The sequence below is a fragment of the Benincasa hispida genome, chromosome 9 (genome assembly GCF_009727055.1).
Source record: "Benincasa hispida cultivar B227 chromosome 9, ASM972705v1, whole genome shotgun sequence".
NCBI lineage: Eukaryota > Viridiplantae > Streptophyta > Magnoliopsida > Cucurbitales > Cucurbitaceae > Benincasa > Benincasa hispida.
Window position 1 is genome coordinate 43,620,800 of NC_052357.1, and position 10,857 is coordinate 43,631,656.

Below are 10,857 nucleotides of genomic sequence, written 5' to 3' on the forward strand. Positions count from 1 at the left end.
CGAGAAACTCAAAATTTGAAGAAGAAGTGAGAAGCGGTTTATTTAAAATTGTGGGTAAAATGGAAAGAGAAGACCATTACTTAGACGATCAACAAAACCAGGGATCAAATAAGGCTGGTGGCTCTTATCAATCCTTGATCTTCGAATCACTCCACTAGCAAAATCGATCAAGTCAAACTTGAATGATTCTAGACAGAAATATTAGCTTTAGGCTAAAAGAAAAATTAATTCATGCTATATGTAATTTCATCTTTAAACAGATTTCATCCTCAAAGAGATAATAGAATTTCAACAATTTTTAAAAGTTTAGGCACTAAAATAGACATATTTGAAAGTTTAAAAACTAAAACATAACAAGATTTAAAGTTCAGAGATCAAAATAATATTTAAACCTAAAAAAAAATCATTACACTTGAAAAAAAGACTAGTTGATGAAGTGGGGAGATGAGTTAGGGAAAAAAAAAACTATTTTCTAAAAAACTATAAATTAAGGGGAAGAGAAAAAGATTTAAAAAAATAGTTTTTTCAAATACATCTAGCCACTTCACCATCTAGTCATTTTTTTTTTCAAATTTAATGATTTCTTTTATTAGATGACCTTTTCAACATATTATTGAAAACTCAAGGACTAAAATGGTTAATTTAAAATATGAGAGACCAAACACACGGGTTATTAAAACTCAAGAACCAAAAAAGTATTTTTTTTTTCAAATGTTGAAATTGTGTTTGGGAGTGATTTTGACATGGCTGAAATCACTTTTGCCAATGTCAAGATTGCTTTTTTCTAAAATAATTATATTTGGTAAAAAAATAAAATTGATTTTAGAAAATAAAAAATCACTATAAATTACTTTTTGAAGTATCACTAACTTAAGTGATTTTTCCCTTTCGGTTTTTTTAAAGCCCATCGACCATCGAAGAAAACCAAACTTTTGATGTGGTTGGACCATTATGGCTTTAAAAGTCTTTTGCATTTAAAACCCTCTCATCCCCTCAGATAATTTTCCAAAGGGTTAAAATATTATATTGGTTTATATGTAATTTGAGTTTTTGTTCCATATTGGTTAGTGTAATTTTTTTAATAACAAATTTTTCATATAATTTCAATAAATCTTAAAACTAGTCATCATGAGTTATTTTATTTTTATTTTTCTTTTAAAAAATTAGTCTTTATCATAAGTTGTGAAACTATAATTACATAGTATTTTGTTTATGAAAATTATTATTATTATTTAACCAATTTTCATATAAATTAACTTTGAAAAACTATAAAATTTATTGAAAGTATAAAAACTAAATGGAAAAATAAATTGTTTTGTACTTTTAGAACTTTTTGTTATAAAGTATAAATATTTTTTTTATAATTAAAAATGCCCCAAAAATAATATATATATTATAATAATTTAGTTAAATAAATTTATAAATATAAATACCATTTTTAGTTAGTAATTTTAAATTACTTATGGAACCAAGTATAATAATTCAAAATAACTTATAAATATTTAAAAATCATATTTGAAATTTCGAAACTAAACGTATCATGATTGTTTAAAAATCAATTGTTCTTTTGTTATCAAATCACTATCAAAGACGCTCAAACCTTTGCCCGAAACAAGGCAGAGAAACAACATCCCAACCTTCTTTCTACTGACGAACTTGCAAATCTAAAGAAACAAATAACCCTTCTACTTCATCATTTTGGAGGGCTTACGTACGGTTTGGATCGACGAAACTACGTTATTCAACTGTTTATCCAATGCCTCTTAACTCCCTGGGCGAGGCCCTAATGACCCTCCAATCACTGTTCCTCCAGACTAACATGTGCTCTTCTCATAACCCTAACACACCCACTCAAGAAATCGTCTCTACTTATGCTTCAAACCTCAAAGATTTCAAAACTCACCTCACAAAAATTAAGCCCATACTCACTGAATTCAAAGCTTCTACATCTTTTTATCCAAAGTGGATGAAGAAACCTACACACTGAACTCAAAGCTTCCGAAGATACTAAAGTAGACATCGAAGGCCTAGTCGTTGACAACAATATTACTGAAATTCTACACTTTTTTACTAGCCACCAATAGATTACTACTCCAACAATGTTTCTGACAGTACTCGTTGCCAAGCTCGAGAATTTAGTCCAATTGATAGGGATTGAGAATCTTGAGAGATTGGGGTTTTTCTTTCTTTCTTTTTTTTTTTTTTTTTCAATTGATTAACTATGGATCTTAGCAGGGTTCTCATAGGGATGAAAGATGAGGTCCAAAAATTCAACAAACAAGACACAAAAGTTTGCCATAATTTTTAATTTTTCAGTTTTGCTCAATTTTGCTACCAAGTCCAATTTTCTTAATGCAGTGAAAATATGAATATTTTTCAAATAAAAAAAATAAACCAACTTATTTACAAATATAGCAAAATTTCAATATCCATCAATGATAGACCACGATAGACATTAGGCAATGACATTTTGCTATACTTGAAAATATTTTCAGTAGTTTTACCATTTAACACAATTACCCGTGAAAAAATAAGTGAAGTGATGCATAAAGAGTAATAATGTCAACAAAAAGTGAACTTTATAAGTTATAACTAATTAGCTATATATCCAAACCAAAAGGCAATAGTCATATTTCAAAAGTATAATTGAATTTAGCTACCTACCTCAAATCTGAAAATATACAAATGCTGATTTGTTGCTACATATATAGAAACTGCTTGGTAGGGTAAAGTCCAATTGTGGACTACTGCTCAGAAGAAGATCCAGACTCTGAAGGATCCACTGACTGGAACAATGCAGTGCATGGCAGTAACTCAGCATCATGTCGTCTATGGGCAGCTGCAACTGCACCAGGAGCAATATCAGAAACAAGATCATCACCCACAACCTGCAGTAAAACAAAGAACTCAACTGTAAATAAACACAGAATTACAGGATATATGCCGTCTAAGGTAGTTGTCAGAGTATTAACCAAATAGTGAGCAATGGCCTCTGCCAACAGCCTCAGGAACAAAAGTAACCCACAAAGCACATATTCTTCTATCAAAGACAAACACAGAATTCTCAGGACTTTTTATCTTTGTCGGCACTAATCATCGTTCTGATAGAAAAAGAAATTGTGAAACCAGTACAAACTAGAAGAATGTGTATTTACTTGTGTATAACCAACCTATTTCCGTTTTTTTACTTTAAAAATCAATTTAATGAAATGAAAAAGAAAAGGAAGAAAAAGAGAAAAAGTAATGTTGAGCAGCAGCAACAACATTGTGTAAGGCCCCTTGTATAGAAATAGTAGGACTATTAGGAGAATATTGGTATTAGTATTAGTAAGGGGTATAAGAGTAATTAGATTGGAAGTTAGTTAGTGAATATGGCTATAAATAGAAGGAGTGGGAGTGGTAGGAGGGTGTGAAGAATTTAGTGGGATTTCCTAGTTTTGGAAATATTGGGAGAGGATTTCCAGCCCTCTTGAAAGTGCTGGTTTGACATTGTTCTACTGGGTAATTTTATTTTGCTTGCAACATTATAGTATTATGCAATATATTTTACTATAATTCTATAATTGAATTGTTATTGAGTTTATTCTATATTCTTGAGTATTGCACTTGTTAGGAAGGATTTCCTAACACATTGAAGACATGAAATTATGCAGAGTCCATCAAATGATCAAATGTATTTCAATAAATAGGAAAGCACCATAAATTTACAGCATGCTTCTGGTATGCTTTGGCAACATACAAAAGGAACGTTTTCTATATATAAAAAGAGAGTAACAAAAGAAAGGGCTCCCCCACTGGAGTAAAATAAAACCTAGAGAATAATTACAAAAAAATCTTAATCGATAGGGCCCAAATAGAAGTATAAAACCTCATGAAAGACTAAACATCACTCGCATCCCTATCAAGCCTTCTAAAGGTCCTATTATTCCTCCTCCTAAAGTACCCACAAAACCGCACAAACACTAGCTTTCCCGCAGACACCTTAATTTCACTCGGAGTGGTGGAAAAAAAAAAATGAAATAACTCCTCGATCGTCCTTCTGCAAACCCTCTTTCTAGCAAACTGGAGACCAAGTTTCTCAAAAAAAAAAACAATGTGCCGTTAAATGGGTGATAGAGAACAAGATAACATACTGTTGAGCTCAGTAAAGACTATCTAGCTTAGCATTGTTGGATCGATCATTCTTTCATAAACCTTTAAAATATCTCACGTTTTCTTCTATTGATATTAAACAAGAAATTTCTTTGATGTAATAACTGTCTCGTACTAATTGTCTAATGTTTCTCTCTATTTACATAAATTTTATAGGCATCCAATAGCCATCACAGAAAGCAGCCATTCCAAAGAACACAGAAAAATTAAATTACAAATTGGTAACTAAAATTAACCTATAAAAACACGAGGGGACAAACAATGCAGCCATTTGTAATTACAATTGCATATCACAACTACACTCAAAACAAAAAATGCAAAACCAAGAAAAAAGAAAAGAAAAGAAAACCAAGGAATAAGAACACATGTTCCAAACATAAGCAATAAATGAACGCAATTTATACCTTTCAACCTGGTAAAGGTGTTGTACTCCGAACCTCAGTAAGACTCAGATGGCCACATACCAGGAAGCAACCTCCAAAAATTATTTTGAAGCAGACTCCAGACTGACCAGGTCGCATACAAACGAAGTATCTTGGATTAGGATTGAAAATCTCTCATGTAAGCAGGAATCTGTCAGTCAGGAAAGTTGAAGCCTAGGAACATTTTATGGCTACTGTATAAATAAAAAAGATTGGATTTATAATTTCCTTGATAGATGCCAACTGAAGTTATAAACTCCATTCGCCTGGAGTGAGATAATATTTGTCTCCTCTTTTTTCTTTTGTACCTTTCCTAGCTAACAAAAGAAAAAAATCTTATGGAAAAGAAACAAAATTGATGTTACAACATATGCTTAAATTATATAGTATTGAAGGAAACAATATTAATAAAAAGAATTGTCTTTAAAAAAAAAAGAAAAAAAAAGAGAGAGGAGTTGAAAGTGTTTCAAAACTGATCAAAACTTTATAAATGAAAACGTATTGGAAGTTGGAAGTGTTCCACAAACAATAATTTTACAATCAACAAGTATCATCTACTATGTCCACCCACTACTCTCCAGGCACCCAAAAGGAAAAGAAGAAGAAAGAGAGAAATGATGTTCAAATAAGGATCTAAAGATGTATTGCCTTATAGTACTCCTACAAACAATCAAATAATATCTTTATACTTTCCGGGCCAAAGTTCTCTGCTTTGTTGCATGTTGTACAACTTTTTCTTCCACTGGAAGACCCTTGCGCCGTCTTACAGTATCAATGAGCTTTCTTGCTGTGTTAGGAAGCACGCTTGAACCATCTCCAAACTCTTCTATTTCTTCTTCCGTCTTGGGGATAAAAAAAGGATCTTCACATAATTCTTCCCAATGGCTAAGAACTAGAAGAGCACTTGCTGCTCCAGAAGTCCATCTCCTTAATTCATCTGCAAAACCAAAGCTTTCTGAAACGGGCACATATGCATGCACAGTAAACAAAGATGAACCTTCCTGCATTTCTTCTTTCAAAACTCTGGCTCGCCTTCGTGCAAGTACAGCATACATTGGACCCAAATACTCAGTGGGAGTATTCAATTCACAGAAGTACATGGCTTCAACAAGCCGTGGTTTCTTTTGAAGTACAGCTGCTCTACAGGCATCCTTTACAGCGGCCATAACTTGACCAGAAAAGATAGCATTGTTCTCTGGTTGAAAGGGAGATTCAAATTCATCTGAATTCCCAGACAATGAAGAAATAGAGGCTTCAACAATAAATGCCAACCCCCACATAGGTTCATCACATAAGGGCCCAGCTGATGTAGCGAGCTGAAACCCAGATAGAACACTGTTCTCGAGAGATGCTGCTTCCATGCATAGTGTCTGAGTTCCTTCCGGTGATGCTGCAGAAGATGTATCATCTTCCAACGATGTTTCAGGATCCAAGTTACCATTTAAGGAATCGTCCACAAAACCCAATCTCTGTGATGCATAAGGTGAGCCCCGAATAAGAACAGAACAATCAGGATCCTTTACTTTGGGATCTGGATTAATCAGAATGTTAGGACCAATCTGCTGTGGTCCAAGTGCCCAAATTCGCTTAAGAAGTTTCGACCATAGTGCATTGTGTTTGTCAGCCCGACTGCTTTCATGGTCATCCTTTGAAGATATATCACTACATGTTGCATCTGCTATTAGTTTTTTTACTACTTCCATTAAATTCTCATTTTCCCTCATACTTGATCTCTTTGTTTCCAAGTTTTTATAGTTCTGCCCCAATTTGACTCCAACAATATCTCCCAATACGTCAGAATTTTCATCAAGTACTTTAGCAAGATCAGGTGGAAGTTTCAGTACCTGCACTCTGACGGTACATCTACCATTTGGGGTTTTCTTAGTAACACAGTCTGTGCTTTCGGACAACACCTTAAAATAGTCCAACACGCTAGAAGCCTCTCCTTCAATCGTCTCTTTATACGATACAAGAGGTGGAGAGACTTCCAAGCTTACCCTGGCAAACCTATCCTTCAAATCCTTTATGCATCTCTCGAGATGAACTTCTCCTGCTGCAGCAAGTACATGCTCTCCCCTTGCTGAAACAGTTACCTCTACAAAAGGGTCCGCTCGATTTAAAAGCCTTAAGCCTTTCAACAATGCACCTATATCTCCAGGATCAGATGGCTCAAGTGCAACTCTAAGAGTAGGAGCAACCTGGAATGCCATACTTGAGAAAGGCCAGCAATTTCTTGTGGATGAAAGAGTTGCACTTTTCAATATGTGATGGCTAAGACCACGAATTGCTACAAGGTTTCCTGCTTTTACTGAGGTCACTGGTTTCAAGCCTTGGCCCATCATTAGATAAAATGAATGCAATTCAGCCTCCTGAATGTGCTTGTGCATTGATTCCCCTTTTGTCGGGTCATATAAAGCTGAAAGCACAAAAACTCTCTGTCCAGAATAAAGAACCCCACTAAATACCCTTGCAAATGCAAGAAAGCACTCATCTGATTCACCATCTCCACCATCTTCAGCTGAAATATTAGTACTCTCACCATAGTTTTCCCTCCGTGGAAGCATTTTAACTGGAACTGCAAACATCTTAGACACAAAAGCAACAAATGGAGCTTCAGGCCTCGAATCACAAGCTTCAATGGATTTCTTAACAAGAGCTGCTTCAGTTAGTACATTGATGTCAACTCCAGTATCAACTATATCCCTCTTTGGAAGCAACCGTGATATTCGAAATGATTGGGCAGTAATTGGGTCAGGCATACAGTTTACAACCATTGACAATATTGCATCTGAAAGAGGAAGCCAATGACTCATAATAGCTTGAAGAACCACCTTCGGATCCTTGTTCGAAAGTTCTCGAGCTGGTATATTCAAATTAAATGTACTATTAACCTTTTGAAGTACCTCCTTATTCCCATCAGTTTCTAAAGCAGCCCCATAAACTTCCCAAAGTCTTTCAAGCACAAATTGTACAAACATAGGCCGAGCTTTACTTCCTCCAGCCATGGCCTTCTTTCCAACGATCATCTTGGTCTTTGGATTAAAATACCGTGGACCCCACAACGCCTTCTTCAATGCCGATACATTGGCCCCAAGCTTTGAAGCATAAAACTCCGCAAACTCATTAATTCCAAAACCCCACCCATCTAAAGCACACACAAACACCACATTCCCTTTCTGTGGTTGAAATGTATCTTCTTCGTCATCCTCAACAAACTCAAGGTTCTCGTCATTTACATCACCTGAAGAACCTGCAAGTATTGAATCCACATCGGACAAATATTTCTCGGACTTGTATGCACTCATTATCCCATTAACTTCATGAACAATCCTCAACAAACGAGTATACGCTTCCATAGGACTCAACTTCAACTCACATATCAACCTATCAATCTTATTAAGAACCAAACACGGCGTAAGCTTCTCAATCCAAGCCTGTCGTAAAACGGCATGGGTTTGAATGTGCACACCCTCCACAGCATCAACTAAAACCAATGCCCCATCACTCAATCTAGCAGCAGTCGACACTTCACTACAAAAATCCATATGGCCAGGCGAATCAATGAGATTGATAGAGTATTCCTTGTACCTTAAACCAATCGAAGAGCTCTTCATAGTAATCGCCCGCCTTTGTTCCTCATCAAGATAATCCATGAAACGAAGGCGGCCCGCCATCTTTGGGTGGATCAAACCACCCCCCGAGGCGGCGATAAGATGGTCGGCAAGTGTCGTTTTGCCATGATCGACGTGTGCTAATATACATATGTTTCTAATTCTTTGAGTTTCGAGATCACCCATTTTATCTAGAGCTGAGGGGGGAACCCTAAAATTACAAATCCGTACAAATCAAATTAACAAAAAATTCTTCTCTTTTACTCTACAATATGCAGATTATTGCTTATCTTGTTCCCTCGTGTTGCTTCTCAGACCTCCAAATACAAAAGCGAATGAGCTGCGCGTTTTATCCTGTTGCTGCACACAGGCTATCCCTCTGTTTGAAACCCTGAATAAATCAGAACGCATTCAAAATCAGTCCCTGTGTTTGGTATGAATAGAAAAAAAAAGTAGGGGGAGGAGATTGGGGTAGCGGGACCTTGGCGTCGAGCAGAGGCATGCAGTGAGCAGTCGGCGACAAGCAGAAGAACGGTGGGCAGTCGTGCGTGGCGGCGCGATGCCGATGGAGATGTGGAGAAGATGGAAAAGGGTAAATGAGAATTGTGTTAAAAGGTTTTGAGCCTGCCGCCGGCGGCAATGGGAGGGAGAAGAAAGAAAAAGGGTTTGGAAGAAGGGAGAGTAGAATTTAGGGTGTTTTTTTCTTTTTTTCTTTTTTCTTTATATCATTAATTAAATATGTATGTACTTTTCGGTGGTTGGGTGAGATGCATGTATAATGGAAAAAAGATATGTATATATTCATGCATTTCTTTACGTTCTTAAAAAAAAAAAAATTATGTTATCCAAGTTTAGATACAAGAGCAAAAGAAAAATTATGAGATACAAGACTTTGAAAGTAAAATAAACTTTAAATAAATAAATAAAATTGGAAACAAATTTATAAACAAAAATTGAGTTTTCAATTTCTTTTTCTAAAATTCTAAGTAAATTTATAAAATAAAGTTTGGAAAATGTTAGCACAAATAATTTATGGAGAAACAATAAAGTAGAATAAATATTTTGGAGATAACAAAGTTATAAAAATTTTGAATCCAGAAAAAAAAAAAAAAAAGGACAAAAGTTTTAAGTTGAGAGAGAAACGATTAGAAAGAGGAATGTATTATAAATATTACAATATAAGTATTAGATGGATGCTCATGCCTAGTGTTCAAAAACCAAATGACATTTTCCCACTAACCGCGTGGGCGTTTATACATGTTGTCCATATTTCCTACAATTTCATACTTTTATGGGTTTGGCTCACTAACATTAGTTGAGTTAAGTTGAGATGGTATAGTATATTATATCAACTCAATGTTTGGCTCACCAACTTTAAATGTTGGTGGAGTTGAGTTTGTATATATTACCAACTCTCCCTTTCTTCCAATGTTTTAGTGGCTCCATCTATCGGCCACTGTCGACGATTATCGTTGTCATTCTAATAACCAACTCCGAGCTCCGAAAACCTCCTCTGATGACAACTCTGAGCTCCGACAACCACTTCTGATGACAATTCCAATAGCCACCTTCATACGACTAACTTCAACGACCAATTCCGAGCCTCAACAATCACCTCTGATGACAAGTCCAGTGACCCAACTCTGACAACTACCTTCGTGCAACTAACTCCGACAACCAAGTTCAAGCTCTGACAACCACCTCCAACAGCAAATTTCGAGGTCAAACTCCGACAAACCACCTCTAACAAAAATACCTTCAATTATCAACTTTGATGACCATCTTCAAATGAGCAACTCCAATGACCAACTTCGGGCTTCAACAACCACCTCTAATGACAAACTCCAGCAACCAACTCCAACACCACCTTCATGCGACCAATGTCAAACTCCGACAACCACCTCCGACTACAAACTCCAGCGAAAATCATTTTCAATAATCAACTTTGAAAATCATTTCTGAATATTATAAGACGGATGATTGTATGTTGTAGGGTTGTTGATTACATAAATAATGATATTTTGTCTACATTAAGTGAAAAATTTATATATAAAATTTTGTAAAATATATTTTTATTTAATTGGATTCACATATCAAATGAGTTTTAGAATATTTGGAAAAATATGTATGTAGTTGAAAACTAAAAGTATATAACATATAACAAAAAAAAACCATAAAATGGAGATTTATTTTTTCCTGGAACATTTTATGAAAAGAATTAGTGAAAAATGAATATTTGTTCTTGATAATCCTCTAAATTTGGAGGAATTGAAAGTAAAATTATTGAAGAAATGTGGTGGCATCCATTAACTATTAAGAAGATGAGAAATTTTCAATTTTAAAAAAATCATGTCAGAGTAAAAATACAAAGCAACAATAGGAAGGAAAAAAAAAGAAGATGATGATAAAATTCATAGAGAAAAATTAGGAATCAAAAGTTTTGATTTCTCTTTGGTTTCTCATTTTATATTACCATATTGTGTAAGAAATGTAGTGGGTTAATTGTTGTTCATTACAAAGAAAGAATTGCAATCAATATTTTATTCAAGCAATAAAAGCAGATTATTTAGAGTCCAAAAAATTGCACCAGATACCTCACACATATGAACTCAACTCTACACCCCAAACACAGACATATGAACTCAACTCTACAACCCAAACACAGACATATA

General features: G+C 34.9%; 1 protein-coding gene across 1 annotated transcript; it reads right to left on the minus strand.

Annotated features, from left to right (window-relative positions):
- Positions 1–5,029: 5,029 nt before the first annotated feature.
- On the minus strand, positions 5,030–8,910 carry LOC120085589 (elongation factor-like GTPase 1). The gene is made up of 2 exons (XM_039041645.1): positions 8,667–8,910; positions 5,030–8,576 (listed from the first exon to the last, which is right to left on the minus strand). The coding sequence occupies exon 2, from the start codon at positions 8,369–8,371 to the stop codon at positions 5,258–5,260; it is 3,114 nt and encodes a 1,037-aa protein (XP_038897573.1). The 5' UTR covers positions 8,372–8,576; positions 8,667–8,910; the 3' UTR covers positions 5,030–5,257.
- Positions 8,911–10,857: the final 1,947 nt, after the last annotated feature.

Excerpts from the sequence above, each read along its gene's own strand:
- LOC120085589 (XM_039041645.1), bottom strand. The coding sequence starts at position 8,371 with ATGGGTGATCTCGAAACTCAAAGAATTAGAAACATATGTATATTAGCA.